Raw genomic sequence first — 23,164 nt, 5'->3', positions numbered from 1 at the left:
AAATGATACCTGTACCCATTGTTTTCTATCTAAGCCTGTACACCATAAATGTATTGACATGTGTCACTGTGGGTTGACATACATCACCTCGTAATATGTCACCTGCCTGTTTTCCAGCAAGAAATGCCTATGTGAAGTTACCACAGTCAAAATGATGTATTCAAAACGTCTATATCTATGTCTTAGAGCTGCCACAAAATAGAAAGCATTCAATTGACTCACAAATCTAATTGAGGGAAGACATTGCTGTCAAATACACTGACAACTTTGCTTCATAAAGGATTAACTGACTGATCTAAATTGTCACAGATTCAGTTTCTGTTGATCTACTCAATTTATCTGTTCAGCAGTACATATAAACACCCTTTACTGTACAGTATGTATTATTCTTGATCCCCCATTCTCTTGATCCTAACAATGTTTGACACAACATTGTGTTGGGGTGTGCAGACCACCAGGTTTTGTGTTTTCTCTGAAAGTTCTTACCCATATTTAACATTCTTTAGTGTGGCTTACAGCCTGCTGCAAACTGGTAATTGGGTTTGCGAGCACACTGAGACCCCAGTTAAAGAGTCCCTGTCTTGTCTGATTAAGGTCTGGGTGTTTACGGGCTTATCTCCAGCAGAGAGGCTGGAACGGGCCTGCTTAGGTCCAACTGGGCCGGGCCGGACCAAGACGGAGACAACTGGAGTCTGACGGATGGACCCTGACAGCTTGTCTCTGTCAGAAACCTGCTCAGAGTCCATGGGAGTGAATCTCACGCAGTGTCAGCGTGGCCTTGGTCAGTCCACTGCACAATCACAGCGAGGTGAGAGGACACACTGAGCAGAGTGCCTGGAGTAAAAACCTTTATTTGTAGCAACAGAGCTTACACAATCCAGGTTGTAGGTCAAGCGCAACAATGAACAACTCATACATGCATCCGCATACATGTTGCTCACAGAAAATCAGCAATCTTCCCCAATTGATATCCAATTCTGAGGGCCTGACTGGTCATTAAAACCATGAGCAGTGCCTAGCATGGTGCGAAGAATGAGGGAACAAGAGACACATGCAGCCTCCACACCTTTGGGAAACTCATTAGTCCAGGTAATACAGGCCCAAGCAGACTCCACACTGACTAATTATAGGATTTTGGTGTGCTACAAACTCTGGGAATGCCATCTGGACATTGGGATGGAAAATCAATTGAATAGATGCTTTATCCAGTGTCTCATGAGGGCTAATCAAGGCCTCATAGCTGATCCCTCAGCCATAACTATTCAAGGTTGTGCAATCAAATTCCCTACTATACCTGCAGTCCTACAGACATGATAGTGTGGTCCCATCTGATGCCAATTCCCCTGCAAACAATTCTTTACAACAGGAATCCAAACAAAGGTCTCTTACTTTGTCTTAAACTTTCTTTTCCTACTCAACAATAATAATAACCACCTATAAATGACTTTGACCCTGCTGCATGTAAGAAGTCAGAGGTGGTCATTTGAAGTTAATTTAATAGCAGTCATGAGTGTACAGCTGCTCCATCTATTTCATTCCCAGCACACGAAGAAAAGTATCTCAAACCTTTGAACCAGAAAACAATCACCCACCAGGGGCTTTATCAGCCAATTAATCTCCTTTACCACCACATTTCATCTTTAACGCAGACAGTGAACCTTCTTCCGGTTCGATTTGTCAGAGACTAGTCCTAGAGAGAAGGATGAAGGAAGGCAGAAAAATGAATCTGACATGTGTTACTTACTGACACTGAAATCACAATGTCTGCTATGTCTACAATGACAAGTTACTTTCTTGTACATTTGGAGGAACATGATGATGTCAGAAGATTTATTTTACTCTTTAAATACTAAACCAAGCTTTGATTTGACGCAAACAAACAATTTTATTGGAACAAACATTTCGCGCTGCCACCGCTGAAGCATCTTTTTCCACTTTTCTTAATAAAAGTAAGATAAAAGATAAGATAAAAGTAAAACAACGCAGGGAGTCTATTAGTGTTGCATGGTATACTGAATTTTGGGTAGGGATACTATTTAGATACTTTTTTCTTAAAAACAGTAGTAGAATTTAACAATGTTTAGTACTCGTAGATCAGTATTTGTGTGTTAACACAGAAAGGGAAGTGAATTTTCACCTTGCACAGGGTATGTGTTTGAAACTTTGGTTCTTTCTGTTATTCCCCTCCTGTCTCTTTGTTTTTCCCTCTCCTCTCTGTATGTTCACAAAGCAAAGTACATTGGATCAGAACAGAATCCATTGTGACTCGTGGTGTTTATTCCTCGAGATGCTCTCATTCTGCCCCTGGTTCTCTCCACCAGAGCTCACCGCAGCTCAGCAGCTTTCTGCTGGTGAGCGGCATCTCTGTCCCGCCACTCCACCCGGTTCTCCCTATATTTTCATCTTGTGCTTAATACAGTGTTGGCGTGGCAATGTAGTATTATGCACAAGTTATTTGGGCTTTTCCTTTTGATGCATTTTTAAACCTTTAATAGCTAAAAAGCACAAGGCTACTAGCTACATTTCTAAACCATGGTGGATCTGTAGTGTCAGAGAGAAAAGCCAGTCAAAAAAAAAAAAAAGGTACACTGACTCCCACTGTAAATTTAAAGAAAATGACAGTGCCATATTGAACATAATGTCCCCGAATAAACAAAGAAAAAAAAGAGAGATGGGGTTGCTGGAGTAATGTTTTAGTGGAAATGGCCTGCTAGTAGGTGGTTTTGTAGATCTGGAACTATTCACAGAATAATACATCTGCATTGTGCAGGTCTACAATACATACTATATTAACATTTGACCCAATAAATATAACCATAGATTAACAATTTGTACCCTAATGTGTGTGAAATTAAAATGAAATAGTTCAGATTTCCTAGTGAATGTGTTTTGTATATTCTGTGGATCTCATGGTTTTGTCAAGAATGTGTATATATGTGTGTGTGTGTGTGTGTGTGTGTGTGTGTGTGTGTGTGTGTGTGTGTGTGTGTGTGTGTGTGTAAAAGAGAGAGTGAGGGAGGGAGATAGATAGAGTCAGTGTCCATGTCCCAGATTACAAGTTTAATGTGATCCTGTCTGATTTTCCAAATGCCTCCATTTATAATCTTCCAGGCAGACAGAGAAGCCTTTCAAAGTGCCATTAAATAGCCAAACTGCCCTGTGACATTGCATCACCTCTGACCCCTCAGTTGGGGGGTAATATTGACTTTACTGCTATCGATATTTGACCAAAGGACCCAGAGGACCCACTTGATTGATCTGATGTGCTGTCCTGTCTCTGATCTATATGGAAATCCTCCATGGACCACAGCATACAACCACAGTGTCTAAGCACTTACATAAGAACACACAATCGCACACGTGCACACAAGCAACCACATACACATGCATTCAAAGTCCTACATAAGCTATAATTACTCCACTATACCTAATGACACACACTAGTGCAGATGATTACCTGTTAAGGACACAAAAATCAAGTTACATTCCATTTAATGTGCTCTGTTATTGTGTTGTTGTATTCTATAACCATAAGACAGAAAGCTTGTTACGTCAGTTAAATTATTAAAGCCATCATATACTGTAAGTTAGTTGGATAATGATTATGTAATGGATTTTCAGACTACAAATTTGCAGAATCAATTATATTTCATTGATCTTTCTAAACAGTCTTAAGGGTCTGATTAGGCTAATAGGCTGATTTCACTGACATGTGCTTAGCCTGGTGTCTAACTTTTTATTTTAGTTGATTTTAGTGATGATTATTTTCTTGAACAACTTATTGTAGTGCAACATCGTTGATAAAATCAGCTCTTAGTATGGTCTTTTAAAGAGAATAACAGCAACGTCAAATGTTGTAGCCTACATGTCCAGAGATTTAACAACATATATTTACAACATAAATGTGCTGGGGTCCTCCCTTATCCAGGGTTTTATTAGCAGCTGGAGGTTGAGTCAAACACATTACTCATAGAGTATTGATGCCTGCTCTCACTACCAATTATTTCTATTATTGTGTCTAATCATTTTACCCCAATCCACGAGCTTTCTCTAACCCTACCTAATTGATTTTTTACCTTTAAACCTATGCAGATCTTAACCACATTATTTGTTACTAGTGATGACATGAAATTTTGCATGGTATTACTGTGTTTTTCTGTGCTGAAAATGTTAAGAAAGTACTGATACTGTACACACACTGAAACCATTTCATCCAGTTTTTGAAATGACATCATGTCCTTTGTGATTTCAGTCCTTTCACTGATGCAAAACAAAGCCACGTTGCATGTTGCATCTGCGTCTGGGAGAAGGTTTATTTAACCTCTGCACCTCTACAGAGAAGGACTGGATTTTATACAGATGAGAGGAGTTTATTGTGCAAATACATCTTCTGAATAAACAGTGTGAACTTATAGCTTTAGTTTGCTAACTGACAAATAGAAAACCTGCTGGTTTAGGGAACTTTTCCCCCTTTCAATTAAGTCTTTATTGAGAGAAATCACAGTACTTTACCCACAGTACAGCTTCAGTATTTTACCAGCCAGCACTACAAATATATCACCAAGCTTCTAAAATTAAATATTTTGCAAAGATGCACATATGAATTTTGTTGTACCACTTTCTGATGTGACAAGGCCTTTAAGCTACTGCATTAGCGATCAGTCACAGTAATGTGGGTGCTGTATTTTAAAGTTTGTGCTCTGTTTAGTTTTTTTTTTCTGTTTAGTAGGTGCAAGGATAAGTGTTTGTTCTGTATTCTGTGTAACTGACCACCTTCTTTGCTGGTTGAAGCACATTATTCATTGATAAGTTGCCCTTCTGCTCTTTGTGTCTGTGTCTGTCTGGTGAGTGTGCTTCCTTCGATATAAAACCTTTAGCTAAAGGTCAGTCCTTAAATCTTCAGACATGCCCACTCATGTCTGCAGCACGAACACACACAGACACACAGGCACACATGAAAACCCAGCATAAAACAAGCACACACACACGTTCAAACAATGGATATTAGGGGAAGTAAAAAAGTAGAACCTTGTATTATTTTACCTGCCAAGGTACATTTGTGACAAACCAAGTACTAGTATTAAACTAGTATGTGAATACTGAGTGCAAAAATTTCAATTTAGCACCATAAGACCTACTTTTTCTCTGTGATGGCAGTCAGTCTTCACAGTTTTAACTGACTGCCTGAATCCCCATATGTATTCCTGTCATGAAAAGTTTCTACCCTCAATCTTTTTTCTCTCTATTTTCTATTTTGACCTTTGCATTTGTTCACAATTGATGCTCAATTTGCTGGCATTTAGAGCCAAAATGAGTTTCACAGTAACCCTTGGTGACCCAGTCACTGAGCAATTGGATCATTTGGTAGCTGTCACTCTGTCTAGATTGAGGTAGGTCTAGCTAATTCTAAGAGGTACATTGTATATCTTTGCATTAATCCACATGCTCTTCACCTAAGAAGCCTGCAAAAAGGCGACACTTGTGACTAAATTGCCCAGTGTTGCTCCCAAATTACTGTGTGAGTAATTTCAACGCAGAAGCAGGAGGGGCATCATCTCTCGCAATTACCTGCCTTTTGTGTTTTTGAACAATATTTTCTGAAGCATGTAGCGAGACACCAGTGTTTTTAGGTAGCACCTGAAGCCTGCAGAGTCCCAAGTTAAACAATTAAAGATTTTTCACCAGCTAAACACAATCCAACAGTGACAATCGTTGCAATTTGAAACATAAGCTTAAAAGACAGAAGTTCATAAAACATCAGCAGAAAAATGATTAATTTGTACCAGTGAAATTTACCAGAAGCCTCCAAATTAAATCAATGATGGCGCCAGCCAATGATGGTTGGCGGCTATCATAAAATGCAGACACAGCACTGGAACACACATACATAAACATATTAGTGAAGCATATTAACATACAGTGGGTGCATGCAATGATTTCAGTGTGGAAGCCGTACAAGAACAGAGGAAAGGGAGTGTTAAATACCTGAGCCTCTCTTAGAGACCACCTTCACACTCTTGGACAGCGTGACGTACAGCAGGATCAGCAGAGGGCTGGGAGGTCTCATCTTCCCCCCGTCCTCACAGCCTGAAAGAGAGGAGACACAAGCGGGGAGAAGGAGGGATGGGAGGAGAGACAAAAAGAGAGTAATCAGTCACTGCCTGTACATGAGATCAAGTACCTCCTTGTTGCTACTAGACAAGAGCAAGTGTCAGTGTGGAGAGATGTTCTGTAATAGCCCAAACACCACAGCAAGTAAGCACACCTACGCACATACAGATACCCGATTGGACACTCACATCAATATACCATTTTGCACATGCCCCTGGGGGGGTATTTCTTGTGATGATTTTCTCTCATTATTGCAATTGAGACAGGTTATCAAAGCTGGGATATATTTCATGAGAAACCATTCCCTAAGATGCTGACGAATCAATAAAGAAATAATTACATGTGTAAGAAACACCACTTTTAATCGCTGGCTTCATTAAAAATAGGGGAAGACCTTGAAGGGAATTTCAAATTATCACCTTGTGGCTCACAGAGATGTGGAAAATATCCCACCCATATCCCTTATCGACTCATATATCATATTAATTGATGGAGGTGACTCATTCTCTGCTCCTCATATTCTCTGAGTAAATGACATAATCTAACATGTAGTAATTACCCACTAATAGCCAGCTCCTGAAATAGAGCCAGTGCTGCTGTATAAATTTGATGTTAAATGAAAAAAGAAAACACTCATCAAAGAGACTGTTTATTAGCTTACAGTGCTAGCCGATGGCAATACCCTTCAAAGTCAACCATCATCTAGCTGTAATAGAAGACAAAACAAGAAACAAATGAAGACATTGAGACAAATGACATTAAGAAAAGTTAAATAAGCTTATTCAATAGTTGCCACTGAGTTAGATGAAAAAAATTATACAAAGCTCATACCTCTGTGTTGTGGCTACTGCCTGAGCTTGTTTAGCATAGCTTAACACAAAGACTTCAGCGGGTTCATGTTTCATTAGCTCTGGCAAATACATCTGGCCACCATCCAGTTCAGAATTTTTCACCCATCCCTGATCTCCTTGGGCCAATCACAACCATTTATTCAATATGGAGCAGGTTTAATTTGATGACTGACAGAGGAGCAGTGTCAAAGGTCCAGCTTTGAAAAGTCACACAAGTCATGCCTGAAGCGCAAAACCACCAGGCTCACAAAACTCAGATCAAATTGGGAAACTAGGCACTGCTGATCAAAGATGAAGCAAGATTCTTTTGCTGCGTTGCTTATTTCTCATTTCAGATGTTTGCAGAAAACATTTTCATTTACTGTTTAACGCTGTGTCACACGTTTTGTTGCTCTGATTGGTTTTAAGCCCATTTCAGTGTTGTACAGATTAAACAAATAAGATACTATGTAGCAGCACTTGAAGTCCAGTCTTTCCAGTCTTTGAGCTAAGCTCAGTTAGCTGGGTGTCACTAGGTTCATATGACCCTTCCTAAATCCTGCCCCTTTTGAAACCTTGGTCAGCTTTCGTCTTTGCTGTTTCATGTATTTAGATAAGCTATGCTTGTCCATGTTGAACAGAAAACAAAATTTGTAACGACAGTTAAAAGCTGTTGCTGGGAGACCTATGTTACATCTTACATTATAAAATGTTAGCAAAACACTAGCAAACTACCTAGCTAATCTACATCAATCATTAGCTACATAATTAGCTGGTGTAATCCTCTATAGCAAAATGCTACATAATTATATGTAGCATACATAAGTAGGCTACATGAAACAGAAAAAAAGGAACTTGACCAAGGTTCTGCCAGGCACCAAGCTTGCCAAACTGTTATTAGAACACAGAAGAAAAACAGGACTGAGGACATTTTAGTTGGGTATTGCCTTGTTTCATTTTAGACAAAAAGTGACTGAGGTTCTACAATCAAAGCTCTCGCTCTACTGAAGCTGCGTGCAGTTGTATGTGTCAGAGGTACCGGACAAACGAACAGAATAAGGTGTTTCTCAGAAAAGAACAGATTCACCAATAGTCAGATCCATGTATCTGTCAGTCTAACCACGAGAGAAGGAGAACACAACAAATTGCAAATTAACCCAATGAACCAGAAAGGAGAAGACGAGCACCCTGGCCTTTGGAGACAGAAAAACCAACGGCGCAGAGAGCATGAGCCATGAGGGACCCTGGAGCCTGTGGCAGGTCACGTGCACTCCAGATTAGCATAGCTAATGAAAGGAGCCTCTCTCAGTGTGTGTTTACACGATACTTGCAAGGCCTGCTGTGAAAAGAAGCCTTTCTCTCCTCCTCGATCACATTCTACTTGGAAACAACGTTCAGTCGATAAACACCGCTCTGCCAATAACATTTTGGCAAATTCCACGGCTAAAGGATCGGCTCCTCTTTGTTCGGCTAAAAGGCCTTTAAAAACACTTGCCAATAAGATGGTGGGTTCTCAGTTTATGACTATGCGCACACACAAATCACAAACACTCTCGAAGGTTCCAAACCTTTAGAAGTCCATTGAGATTTTCTAAGCCCTCAATTTTAATGACCATATACCTCTTTAAACATAAACACTTACAACCACTGCTCCAGTACTGTCCCAGAAATTTAACAAGACACAAGCATAATGGATGGACTTGCAACGACCAAACGTACAATGAAAAAAGTGAAAAATTAAAAAGTCAAGAAGCGTAAGGGAATTTCAATGGGACCATAATCACATACACACAAGCAGAAGAGAACCAAAAAATGTGGGATGCAGATGCAGTACCCACTAGCTCCTTCAAACTTTGCCATGTTTTTGTTTTAATCTGCTAATTTTTATTTTATTGTAGAAACACGTATCATCTATGAAAGAACACTTAACAGGCATTGGAATAAGGAAGCACAAGGTTTGGATTAAGAGCAGCATATCACTTCCGACCACCCATCCAAACAAAATGTCCCTGAAGGAGGAGAAGGATAAGTGCCCAGCGTGGACTCAATACTGCTCCTGACTAATGTCCAGCCATGGGAGGGTGAAGTGCACAAAAAATTTTGACCCAAGCTGGCTAAGCAAAAAGAAATCAGAGAATGTCATGCCCTCAGCTTATAGTGACCTGCTCTACCACAACATCCCAGATCAAGTACTGTACCTGATGGACGGACAGTAAACACAAGACTACAGGAGGATGACGGGAGGTGGACTCCTTGGCGCTCAAACACAGTCAAAATTGATATAGAGTTGTTGAGTTTTAATGTTAGGATGTCGAGCATATTATCATCACTTTCTTGTTGCTGCTGTTAATATTTCCACAGACACAAATTTAAGTTTGAGAGTGGTCCTATTAGATGACTCTTCCTGGACTGAGAACTTCCAGTGAACACAGCTGGACTACGACCAAAACAGCCTCCGAGATCAACAGAGACCAGTTTGATAACAGGGAGTAGGCTACAGTACTGAGGTGGGGTTTTTTTGCCGGGTTTTGCTCCAGGCACCCCGGGGCTGAGTCACGGCAAACCAACTTAATAGCATTTAGCACTTAGCTAAGTTAATTTAGCAACAAGTAACAGTTTTCATCAGGACACTCTGTAAACAACAATGGTACTGTATTTCCTGATGTATTTTGATCCCAGTCCAGCCGTGTTCACTGGGAGGCTGCTGAGCCCAGCTCTGTTGCCTGCTAACAGAGGCTAACAGTCAGTCAGCTACTTTAGCGATGCCATCTGGTCCATCAGGAAACCAAATCACAGAGAGTTGAAGTTGAGCAGCTGGAGGACACCAAAGGGAAAAACAAAAAATATTTTCTCCATAAATGATCCAGTTTTACCCAAATCAGTAAATAAATTTGTGTTTTTGTGCAGTGAGACCCGGCCCTTAGAAACACTCCAACCCACTCCGATATATGGGAATGGATGCATTTGCTTCTGCCCCCGAGTGCAGGATGAGTCATCAACAGTTTTCAATCCCTTTCCAGGAAAAGACAAATTCTAAAGTACCATTAAAAAAATACCAGATAATACCTACAAAATTACTTTTATGTTATTGTTAGACCAAATACTGGCATATGGATAACATATAGTGAAATATGTGATATGAACAATTTACCATTAATTTTGGCCTAATGGGAACTTTAAAGCATTATTCTACTAAATGAAAGTGAATAGCATCTGCCAGTGGACAAAGCATAAAAAGCCTTAAATAATGTAAAAAAAAACCAATATCATATTAAATAATCAAAGCACTATAATTTCATTTTGAGGCGTCCAGTACCCAAGTTAAGTAAGAACCTCACCATACTATACAACTGCAACATTGCCAGTTCAGTTCTGGCCTTTGATGTATATCTCTTTATAATGTATCTCCTGTCTATATCTACACTGTAAGCTGTCCAATAAAGGTGAACTGTCCCTAAAAAAAGATCATTCCAAGCTGCTGATACAAGTGAGTGATTGGCAGGTTGTTTCTGTGGCTTCAGGATGGAGAGCTGCCCCCTGTCACAGCCTGATTCAACAGAACAATGCCAGCGACACTCCTCTTTGTCCCAATCATGTCATGCCTTCACAGGCTCAGTGGGATTTGGGTCCTGCCAGCCATGACATCACCAGCTTGCCATCCTGACACACAGAGGGGCATTGTGAGCCTTGCACGACCCCCACAGCCAGCCAACACACCTCGTCTCCCCTCACTTCCCTGCATTCTCTCCACAGATATGTTCAACTGCTACACAAAAGCACTCAAAAAGAAACTTCTAAAACCAGGAAGTGTCACCGGTCAGACTGACTGCTCAGTATACTCAGTAAATAGACTGCCTGTTGATGGACAGACCTGGACAAAGTATTAACTCACATTAAACATCAGTGAAAGATGTAGCTCTTAAGAATTTGCAGTCAGCGAGTGGAGGGCTAAGTTAAACCTGCATCAGTCCACTCTTGAATGTTCTCTCATTGTTATATTGTACTCAGAGGGAGAATATGCTGAGCTAAAAAATAGCAACCTCTCAGCCTCAGTCCCCTGTACACAATCAGAAGGGTCTGATGATTTAATCAACTTTGCAAGAGTATTTTTTCAGCATAATTAATTCAGCTGACACGCATCTTGCCATGTTTGACAGTATCTGATACGAGTTTTACTATTACCAGGGCAGCATGGGAAAAAACATGGATGCTGTGCTGTCACTGCTCACTGAAACCATGTCCCAAAAACTCATCCCTGACTGATAAAAAAAAATGTTGGTAAGCAGTAAGAAGTAGTGCAGATAGATCTTATTGTAATGCAACATCCCGGGGTTGCTCGTACAGTTAGCTACAGCCAAGCTTTTATCTCTGAGGCGTCAGGAGCAGGTGTGTTTGAGGAGGCACACACAGAGGCATGGCGTGATGTCCACGCTTCAACGATGCATGAAGCATGCACACAGGAGCACACATGCGGTTTGCCTGCTGCTTTTTACCAGAAAATGAGGGGCATGGCCCTGCACTGCCTGCTGTCTCGCCCTGACAAAGGAGCAGAGGAATTTACAGTCTGTTGCCATTGTTATGGGACTGTATCTCCCAGGATAGCTGTATCTCCTCCCATCTTCCCTTAATGTTTCCCAAATTCAATTATCACCTCACGCTATTTGTTGCTTGCACACTCCCTCTGCTGTGTGCATGTGGTGTGTGTCTGTGCACTATTACTGTCATATTCCAATTTTTTTTTTTTTTAATCTCTCAAAACTGAACAGGACGCACAGACACACAAATTACAAACACAACCTAAAACCACAAGCAGCTCTGTTACTGCTGCTACAGAATGCAGTTGTGCCATTTTAAGACGGAGAAGGAAACCTCCGCCATCTTGGCACAGCAAGCTGTGGATGATTGATCATGTGATTTAGGGATTTAATCCAATTTGAAAGCAGCCTGAGCTGTGGTCTTAGGTAAAGTACGTCTTCATTGCATTCAGTAGACATGGCTCTGTGCCCTGACAGGAACAGAAATGCAGACAGTGAGAATGTGCATCTGAAAAGAATTCATCTGGAGCCTTTTACTGTTTCCTTGGAGTCATGATGCCTCTTGATGTCATCTCGTTTAAAAATATGCACTATGCCATCTAGTGTTTTCCTGCAATACAGAATGCATGAATGATGAATGCAGGATTTCAGCATTTTGTAATAGCCCTAATGAACCACATTTGAATTGCCCATGGTTGAACTCTAAGCTCTCCTAATTCACTGATTTTTACTGTCATCCTATTTCTTATCTGTGTTCATTGTGTTGAAACTAAAGACTTTTCAAACTGTGGATAAATATGTATATTTTTTAATATTGTCTGATTGTCCTGTTCTGTCAACACATATTGATTATGGTGAAGCCAAAGACAATTTACCTAACTTAACCCATCTTACTGTAACCTAACCTAACCTAACCTATTGTTACCTAACTTAACCTGTCCTTAACATACATGAATTGGTACAAGATTAGTTTAGTACTGCATGTAAAACTCATTTTTTCTTATATACTGATTTTAAAAAGAGATCTGACTTACTCATTGACTGTTTCATGGATTATAAAATAGTGTCTTTATACTATTTAAATGAGGAAATGGTCTGGTCCATTCAGATATTTAAGTATGGGGTCCATTAAGACAATGTTTGAAGATAAAACATGGGGATCTGTGGTTCAGCTACCCTTTCTCCCAGAAATTATGTTTGTATATTACTAAACTGTTCTCATATTTACATTGTGGTAACAAATGTAATTCCTGTCTGGATCATGTTCAGAGACAAAGTTTAACTTTGAATGAAAACTTTGAATGAAACACCACATTTTTAATGACACAAAAATGTACAAAGTGCAGGATTGTGACACCAGAATCCAGAGCTCGTGTCTAGACTCCTGCTACTAAAAAAAAGCACTTCAAGGAAACATCAAGGAAATAATGTAATTTTGTTTTAGACTTATGCAAACAAAAACATTTTAGTTAAGGCTGGGAAAAGATCAGGATTTTGGTTAAATATTGATAAAAACATGTCTTATCAGTGCTCATTGTAGTAACTGTGACTGGCTTGTGTGTTGCAAGAATACAAATGAAATATATTTTCAGTGAACATTTTACTCACAGTCACTCATCAACATTTCTTGTCAAATATGTTAATTATAATGTTCAATATTTCCTCATTATGTTTATAGAAGACATAATTCAGTGTCTGTCTCCCTGAAAACATACTTGCTGTTGCAGATTAGCTGTATGAAAACATAATTTCCAGGAGACAGGGCTGGTTTCAGCTATCTCTGCAGAGTTATAGCAAGGTCACAGAGCTAGGTGAACTGCTCTGTGTACACAGCTGTAAATACCAGGAATTACCCTTTCTCTCACTCCCATATTACAAGACCAGTAGTGGTTTTTGATCAATATTGCATGAGTAATAACTGCTGAATATTAAATGAGGATTCGGCAGGTGGAAAAATACTCTTCAGCTGCATTCAGATCACAGCTCTGGTGTCATGAGATGAGAATATGTATATATACGGTATACGTTTAACATCCTCCATTCTATGAAATACTACATTATTTATATGAGCAGCCAGGAACTGTATAGAGTAACCTTTGAAGCTATTTTAAGAGACTCATCAACTGAGTGACGCTGCGGTGCCGGTTCAACACAGGAGTCGAACACAGCAATTAAAGGGGAAAGTCAGAATAATGCCAAAGTCAAAGTATGTTAGTGTGCAGACGAAACTCTCTCACATTCATTGTTACGCTCCATCAGTAGTTTTTGCCGTGCCAACATCAAACTTCAACATGCAGAGCGGCCAGAGACAAAGATACAAAAGAGGAGTATAAGCACAGACACACACAGACACAGACGCACAACAAGTGAGTGAGTCAGAGGTGTTTCTGTGTGTCACTGTGTCAAAGAGATTCATGCTGGGATTGCTAGTAAATGGCACTGCACAGTGCACCTCTACTGTATGTCTACCTGCTCCTATGACTGTGCCATGTGGCGCGTGTGTGTCTGTGCATGTGCGTTTGCTCTGCTGTTTGCCAGATGTGTCACAGTGTGAGTCAGGTCCCATGAGCATTATTTTGCAGCAGAAATGCGAATGACTACCTCCGAATAAAAAAAATAAGCTCGGTGGTAGGCTGAGTGAGCATTCGTTAAAACACATTTGACCGCTTTTGACCATGGGCAGCCCTCGTTAATCTCCAGAGGATGGCCATAGGTGGCTAGAGTTAACGAGCAAGGTGCGGTGAGCTATGCCCTGCCTCAGTCCCAACATGCACCTCTTCACTGAGTGAGATTAATTACCGCACGATTCTGAGCCAATCCGCATGCCCTGCTGTTCTCCTAGCCCCGAACGTAGACACACGGATACTGTTCATGCACTTAAAAAGCACATAAAATGCAACACCGTGTACATAATTAATTTAAAGAGCTTCAAGGCAAACCAGGGCCATTTGCACATGATCGGTCAAGAGCAGAGCAGCGGGTTGTTGCGAGTGAGGTCTGAGTTCAGACACATTCCACCAGCAGCGAAGCATTTTCCTCCAGTGGTTGTTGATTGCTCTCAGCTATATCCCCCGTGCCCAGGCCCATTGTCAGCTGTCCAAGGATGACTGGCTGCAGAGACACTCTCATGCTTCCAGTCAATACTGCCTTTGATGGAGAGCAGGGGCCAACACTCTGCTCACCCATTTAGTGTACACACCCCACTGGGGGCAGCTGGACCACCACACAGGCACGCAGACAGACTAAAAACCACTGTCAAACACAAGCGCACACACATACACACAGGCCGATGAACACATTCAGGTATGCACACCTTTCACATGTATTCATATGTACAGTACTGTTTAGTTTATGCTGTGCTGTTTAGAACTTTTTAGATTACATTCATCAAGCCTATATTTTTTGTAAAAATATTTTTACATGATCTTCATTTTATTGTTTTCTGTGTTCAGACATGTTCTTCAAATTTGCAGGAGGCTTTACAGAGTTATTTTATTCTTATAGTTTAAAAGACAGTTAAGCATACCTGTACTGTAGTATGACTCACTGGATGTACTATGTGGGTATTAGCCTGACATTTGACAGTTCCCCAAGAAACAACAACAACCCTCAGTCTTGCAAACTACACGCTAAAAATGGCAAATTAGCACCTGGTTGCTAAGGGTGAGGATGAAAACAAACTAGCAGCTTTTATGTTTTGTTTTGCAGGGATCGAGTCATTTTAATGCCAGTGTTCACCTCCCAACGTGCAAATGTTCCACTAAGAGCTGTTCTTCTCTTACACTGTTTTGCACCATTGTACATCCTGGGACTTGCTCCACCCAAGACAGTTATGATTGGTTTAGAGAAATGCAAACAAGCCAGTAGCAGAATGATAATGTATGAACCAAGATCTTTCTCCAGTTGCATAGTAAAATGAACTCTGCTTAGGTTACACTATATTGGGTGTAATTATTTCCTTTAGGTATTGTTAAACGTGCATATGTGTGAAAGTTGAAGAAAAAATGGTTGCTGTTCAAACACGCTAAGTCCAGGCCAGTTTTGGTCTGCTCTCCAACAGCTGAGCAAGCGTGGTACCTTGGTCAACTTTCTCCTTTTCTGTAAAAGTGACATAGGCCTATCGTCACACCTTATGTCATAATAATGTTAGCAAAACTCTAGCTAACTGGCTAGCTGACGATTGATGTAGATTAGCTAGTGAGTTAGCTAGCACTTCCAAACATTAGCTAAATTAAAATGTCTTTTTTTCAGGCCCTCCAGTAACATCTTTTAACTAGCCTCAAAATTTGGTTTCTTTTTAACATACATGAGATTAGCACATATCTAAATACAGGAAACAGAAAAGGAGAAAGTTGACTGAGGTACCAAGCATGATCAACTGAGAGGCAAAGTTCCTCCCCTTCTGGTTGACCACTGTACTGAATACATACTTGAGGAAAATTATGAATGCAGTGACAAGAGACAAATCATTTTTTGATTTCGTTTGAATTAGGCCAAAAATTACACATATGATTTTTTTAAATTTAAAAGTTAACTTTACCAGTTAAATTTCTACTGGTTCTTTAACTTAAGGGCTGATAAAAGGACCAGGAGTCACTGGATAAAACCTATCAGGTAAGACAGGCGCGGCATTATGGGTGGGCCTAACGGGCCTGGGCCCACCCACTTCTACAAATGGCCCACCTTAAATGACTGGGAGAACAGATATTTTCTTATTCTCTTAATCATTAAAATCAGGATTTTAATACACCCTCAAGACAAAAAGTTTCCATTTGACAAAAAGACAACATTTATTCGGCTATTATCACATGTGAGGTCTAGACCAATCACAATGGGCCATAATTCTTTGCCCTAGATATATTATGCTCACGTATGCACGTCACACTATGGCGGTTGTTCAGCAGAAATGATGACCAGTGTACTGAGGAAAGCTTATCATTATTTTATACCTGCAAATGCATTTTTCATCAAAACTATAACGTCTATAAAATGTAGACAATACAGGAGGTAGAGCTGAATATTCCTGCCTGACTTGATTGTCTTCAGATTACCTTCACAGCACAGATAGTTAAGTTTATGAATGAACAGCGCATCGCAGCGCGCTCTCTCTCCTGTTAAAATTCATTGTAGCTCACCCATTATTCTGATTGCTTCGTTTCTCTCTCTCCTTACAGTCAATTTAAAGAGTAATCCAGCCAGATCAAACAAAAATGCATTAAAAGAAATAAAATGTCACTTTTCTTAATGAATTGATGTACTGATATATTTGATCCATAGCGAAAATATAGATAAGGAGATATCCTGTGCCATTTGAAATAAACACAAACTGCCAAGTTGAAATAATAAGATACCTCGACACTGAAACTGTTAAAAATATTTTAGAAGTGTCATAATCAAGTGGAAGTGCTACTCGCCATCCATAGCATGATATCAGTGATTTTTGTTAAAGTGAGATTACCAGTTGGAAACAGTGTTAACTTTTGTAATTAAAAGCCCCACCCAAAGTTACCGTGGCCCACCCAAAATTAAAATCCTGGCACCCTGGCTGAGGTAAGATAACATTACAAGGGACAGCAATGTTGGTGTTATGTGCCATAAGACAGAATCATACTACAAGAAACTACAACTTTCTTGTCTTGGAAAATTGTCTTTTAAATTAACAAACATGACAAGTGAAATTTGTGACAAAGTTCAAACAGGATCAAAAAACAATGTGTCTCTTTCCATTGATTCCCATTCACTGTTTTTGCCTCAAATAAGGTCCCATGGTGCACACCAGTGCTCTATTTTCTCATCTCTAAAACACATTGCCATAGCACATACAGTACACGCGATGAATCATGTATCCAAGCAACAAAGCTGGGTATTGTTGTAGATTTGCTAAATTGTATCCTCTCATCAACTTAAGTAAATAAAAATACCTCTAAATGGTTATCGATTAGCTTATATAGATTTTTATTTTATTAGCCAGGGAACATAATGCCCTTCATTTGCCAAATTGCAGTCTGATATTGACAGCTGCTATTAGAGGGCATCCAAGTGTTCAATATATTGCCAACACAGTTTTCTAAATGTGTAACCGTTTTCTGCAGGGAGTGTATCCATGTGTACACGCCAAACAGACAGTCTTAGAAACAAACTCAGTCTCAAATAAAATCAAATACGTCCAACTAAGACATAATCTAAAGAGGAAACTCAGTTTGTTTCCAAAATGTGCTTTTGGATACAAACTCACAAGTGGTTATATCATGCCTCTAGGGTTTTATCCTTTTCTTTTAATGTGTTATATGGCCTTTTGCTCATGTAACAGGTTTGCAAAGTTACATATACAGAAGTCCATGCCAAAGTAGGACTTTGAGTTACTCACTCCTACAGAAAACACTCCTCCTGAACTGCCTGAAGCACCCTGTTTGTAATCCAACCTTGTTCCGGTACTTAGTGACATCACTGTGTAATTTTTTTGCATAATGTGCAGCTAGTTTGGAACAGAATATGGACTGGGCTTAGGTCATACAGAAGACAGAAGCTAAATCAGATTTTCCAAACAGAAGGTGCTGCAGCTATGACCAGTATGAGAAAAGAGTATGTGTTTTTGAACATGAAATCATATTAAACTATTTTAGTTGAAATCCCAAATAAAAGTATGAGGTCGAAAATAAGCAAAATATGACCATTTTATCCTATGGGTATGTGTATCCCTCCTCAGCACCTCAGTGCTCTGATGCATCATAGTGCTTCCCTTCTCATGCAGCCAGACACTTTCTTGCTCCCAGACTCCGAGATCTGTTTCAAGATAAGGTCTGAGTAACAGGCATTTTTAAGTTATTGCTTCTTCATGAATATTTGCAAACAAACTGCACGCCTGTGGGTAAACGTGTGGTTCTGCAGCACAATCCAGACATGGATCTTTCACCTTCATCAGCTCCGCTTGGTCACAACTTAATGCATCCCTGTCTAGGATAAACTGTGGCTAGGATTGCAGAAGCTTTCCAGAAACCCCTCAATCCTGGAAAGAGAAAGAGGACTGTGATTGGCTTTGCATGGTTGAGCTACCTGACAGACACATAGGCGAGTACAGTCCCCTGATGGGGAATCAGCAGCCGCTGTTTAGAGTAGAAACACACTGCCATATGTTGCAGACTGCACAAAAAATTGTGGTGGTGATGAAAAAGTGGAAGGTGGCGTGCTGTATATAGCATGGAAAAAAGTCCCTACATTTGCTATATTCCTCTGCTGTCTGGCCTGTGGCTGTAAAATGTGCTGGATGTGCCTATATTAGTGTTGTATGGAGAAGCACTGCGGTCCATCCACTCAAACCGACAACGATTTCTTGAAACAAAGCTCCCTGAAGACAGGAAATGCTGGCCTGAGCGGTTTTCATCTGGAATGTGCATTTACGCTTTGGTATCCATGACAGAGTCTATCCTATTGTCTAAAGGAGCCATCGCGGTGGCAATGGAGCCTAAATGAGGCCAATAATGGTTCTCTGCTTGGTCCCCAGAGTCTTGCCTGTTTAAAAATCGATTCTCTGCTTGACTAGGGACAGGCTGGGAATAGAGAGACGGAAAGAGTGGCGGAAAGAAGGGGGGGGGGTTTGAGAAAGGTTTTCAAAAGATGAGAAAGATACCACATGTGAAAATTCCAGGCATGTGTTCATGTAGACTGTTTCCTTCTGTTTTTAGCAGCTTATTTTATGTCATGTCATCTCGGTTAAGGCCAGAGATATATACTTGTTTTACCACGTCTGTATTCAACTATTTGTAGTGTAATTTCTGAGAACATGCACAACCATAGCTCCAAATATATACAGGATATGCCAGGCTGCAATGATGCACAGGGATGCGTAGTATATCTCTGGCCTAACATGTACTTTTTTTTGTCCTGTTTTTCAGAAGTAAGTATTTAAATAACACACACTTAATTAAATCATCATGAAAACTATTTTCTTGAACCGTAGGCCTACAAGTTCATGTAGGTTGTATATAGATAAGGTTTTGCACAACAACAAATAAACACAGAGGAACCTCTGTATATACTTTACAGTATATTCTTCATGGCATTAAGTGGCAAAAAGAAGGAGAGGAATCTAAGAAAGGTTAGATCACTTTCTGCTGTTTTTATCATGTCATTTTATGTCATGTACATTTGCCTTTTTTATTGTCTTGTTTTTCAAATGTAAGTATTTAACTCAAACACTCTTGATCAAGTCTACCTGAATTCCTGGAATTCGTGGAACTGGACAAGTTCAAGTTCTGCATACATAAACTTTCTGCACCAACAGATAAACATAGAGGGACCTCTGTATATACATTACTGTACCCTGCACGGTGCTTATTCCAAAATTATTTGCACTGACAGATGCTCTTGGCCTATTTGTATAGAACAGTTGCCAATCAGACTAGCGCCCTGTCTATGTCACTGTTTGTTGTCCAGCTGTTGTTTGTTTGTCTCCATTTTATGGCTCCAAGCCTGTACATAAAAGCTATATACTATATTTATGTTTGTTATCTTTGTTTAGCTGTGTGTTATTGTTTTTGGCACTGGCTGATGAGAGATACAACTATGTCAAATATGTGTCAGTCCACCTGGCCAATAAACCTCATTCTGTTGTAAATATGACAGGGTACTGCTATTTTTAACAAAGGTGCCCACTTTATGTTATAGCTGGAACAAAAAACCTTTTTATTTTACGCCTGTTTAAATTCTCTGGATAGCAGCATCTTGCTTTTGACTGACTGTTCCCTTTCTGGCCTGGGTTATGACTAAGAGAAGGACCTGAAGTAACCACAGAGCATGTTAAGTATTGTTTGAAAGTTTGATTTTGGTGAAAAAGACTGAAATCATTGAATCTGGAAGCAGAGGTTGGAGGCTGATTCATGTTCCACATCAGCTCTCACAATGTCCAGACAGGGACAGCAGCAAAATGTTCCTTAGCTACCTAAAAACAGGCTTAATTTAAAATATTTTCACCACTTTACTTAGCTACCAGACAGCCTTTTTCAACAGCAAACTCTATTTGCTCTATCCAAAGCCACCAGACTCCATTGCTGAAATTTTACCTTGCAGAACATGGGGGTTGCTACCATCATTGGTTAGCTAGTTTGTCTTATTGAGTGACTATAAAGTTAGTTTAGATTCACAGAGGCCACACAATAAACACAAACAAACTAACTGATTGAGGTAGAAACTCTTGTGTTCTGAGAGATGAAATGACTGTTTTTGCCAAAGGAGTCTGGTGGCTTTAGAGAGAGCGATATTTGGCTTACATAAGATCTGCTTCTCTTCAGAAAAGGGTGTCTGATGGTAAGGTAAATAAGATGTGAAAATATTCTAAATATAATGTACACTTAAACTAATATTGATCTTTTTAGGTGGCTTAAAATACATGTTGCTACTGACCTTCTCCTCAGCAGTTTGTTTCTTAGTTCATGCTGCTTCTAAAAACTGGAGACATGCTGAGCTCCATACTATACTCCATACAACTCCCAAAATCCTTAATATCCCTTTAATATGTAGCTGTAATTGGAACTTAATGTGCAAAAATTTTATGCTCTAATGAAACTGGGCAACAATTGACTCTTAGTGATGCATTATTTCAACCAACTTTCACTGATTTAGAGGAAATTAGCACAGGAATTTGATAAAAGTAATTACAAAACTATCTAAAGTCATACACTGAACACTGTGGAGATCCATTAAGATATCATATCTACGTCAGTTCCTGCTGGACTAAAAAATAAAAATATCTCACTCTGTCCATGCCAGAAAAAGTAAAACTAAAGCACACACCAGAGACACAGAGCAGAACAACTTACCAAAGAGAGGGTCAACCTGCCACAGACTTGCAGTGAGATGGAAAAGACTTCTCTCCTAGTTTGCTGCCTACCAAGAGCCCTGGAATACGCTCAGTTTTGGCAGAGAAAGATATATGGGCTTCATCCACAGCTGGACCAATGAGAGCAACTTGTGGGTGTTGCAGAACAATAGCAAAAGCCATACACTCTCTCTCTCACACACACACAAACAAAGAAAGCGATGGAGGGTGTATGAAAGCCTATTAAACTGATGAGGTCTTATTGAGCGGATGGTATCTCACACTCGCTGGGGATGAGGGGGTAGGTGCGGGGATAGATGGAGGGAGGATGAGGAATCAGGGAATGTTTTATTCAACATATGCTCACCTCCTTATCTATTGCTCTTATTTACACTACCCCTCCACCCCACCTCACTTCAGCTCTGAGGTGAACTAGCCTACAGTCCTTAAACACGGCTCAGTGACCTTCAACCGTCTCCCGAGTCTCCGCCATGTGCACCTGTTTGTCTCACTGGGACTCCAAACCAATCTCCAAATAAGCTACCACTGAGGAAACAGCAGGACATAGAGCTCAATTACAACAGACATTACACATCTACAGTATAGATTTATTTTTTCTTTGCAAAAGTGATGTCCAGGCACAAATGTGCAGCTGGTTCAATGTGTATGCTGAACTTACATTTTTTTTGGAGACTTTTAAAGTCCAGTTGCCATGAGGGCCACAAACATGATGACTATTTCTTAGTTAATCAACACGACACTCAATACAACACATGTAATTCAGTGGAATACATGTGCACTACTTTGACTCATCAGGTTTTTGTCCTGTCCCTTTAACTACAGACTTACCTATGAAGATACTGATAACTCATGATGATCGAAATACATTAGTTGTTGCATTAAGTAACATGTTTGTCCTTGCATTAAGTCATGCATGAGATGCTGTTAATTCTTGTACATTAGTTCATGATGTACAACAAGCATGAATTCATGCTTTTTTCTGAAGTCATGTAGGAAGTCATGACAATGGATGCACCCTTGCTAGAGCCAGACTGACATATCAGCTGGCCTGATATTACTATAATACTAGTGTCAGTATGTTGTCCAACATGTGCTGATATGAAAACTTTTGTTTTACTGAACATAATGCAGATTTTTATTCAAGTTAAACATGTATTTTGTTCTATTTGTGTTTTTTTTATTTTAGTTATGTATGATTATTAAAAATACCAGTGTAATGTACTGCTTCAAAGTCCTGATGTAATTTTTGAATATTCACATTTATTGTTAAATTGTAAAATATATACCTTATATTCCATCAGCCAATATATTAACTTTCTTTTACTTTTACTTTATTTTACTCCCTAATATTGATATTGGCATAATTGCTTTGTTTTGTCCCTTACTTACTGTTTTCCACTTAAGTTAATATCAAATGTAAATGAGTCACATGACGTGATATGTTTCTATATTTTTCTCATACTGGAACTATTGTGAAATATTGTGATCAAAACAATCTTGCTTATTTAAAAAAAAACATTTTTGACAGTTGTAAATTCAGTGTGGTTGGTAACTTCAAAATCTAGAGTCCAATTTGTCTTCTGATATACATGCACTCTCACGCGCACTCAGTATCATTGATTGTTCTCCAACCATTGCTGTATCCATTCTATAGTGCAGCTGCTGTGGGTCTCAGAGAGGGGAACAGGCCCTGCGGGGAGCAGACCAGTTATCTCTGATGGAACCTTATTACTGGATTTATGTGAATAGAAAAATAACTGCACACTGACAGTGAAGCTTTCTCTGTGTGCGTATCCCTGCTGTGGGGTTATCCAAGGTTTTGTTGAAAGAATATGGAGATGGCTTTGTCAATT

General features: G+C 39.7%; 1 protein-coding gene across 4 annotated transcripts in view; it reads right to left on the bottom strand.

Annotated features, from left to right (window-relative positions):
* The window catches only part of il1rapl1a (interleukin 1 receptor accessory protein-like 1a), a 238,661-nt gene that overhangs the window by 198,888 nt on the left and 16,609 nt on the right, over positions 1-23,164 (bottom strand). For all 4 annotated transcript variants that reach the window (XM_084724694.1, XM_084724693.1, XM_084724696.1 and 1 more), the window contains exon 2: positions 5,986-6,087. In XM_084724694.1, coding sequence (XP_084580820.1) covers positions 5,986-6,067 — 82 coding nt within the window. In that variant the 5' untranslated portion in view covers positions 6,068-6,087. The remainder of the gene's footprint in view (positions 1-5,985; positions 6,088-23,164) is intronic.

The sequence above is a fragment of the Lutjanus erythropterus genome, chromosome 8, assembly GCF_056507025.1.
Source record: "Lutjanus erythropterus isolate fLutEry1 chromosome 8, fLutEry1.hap2, whole genome shotgun sequence".
NCBI lineage: Eukaryota > Metazoa > Chordata > Actinopteri > Lutjaniformes > Lutjanidae > Lutjanus > Lutjanus erythropterus.
Note: the sequence above shows the minus strand (reverse complement) of the source record. Positions and strands in the feature narration are given on the sequence as shown.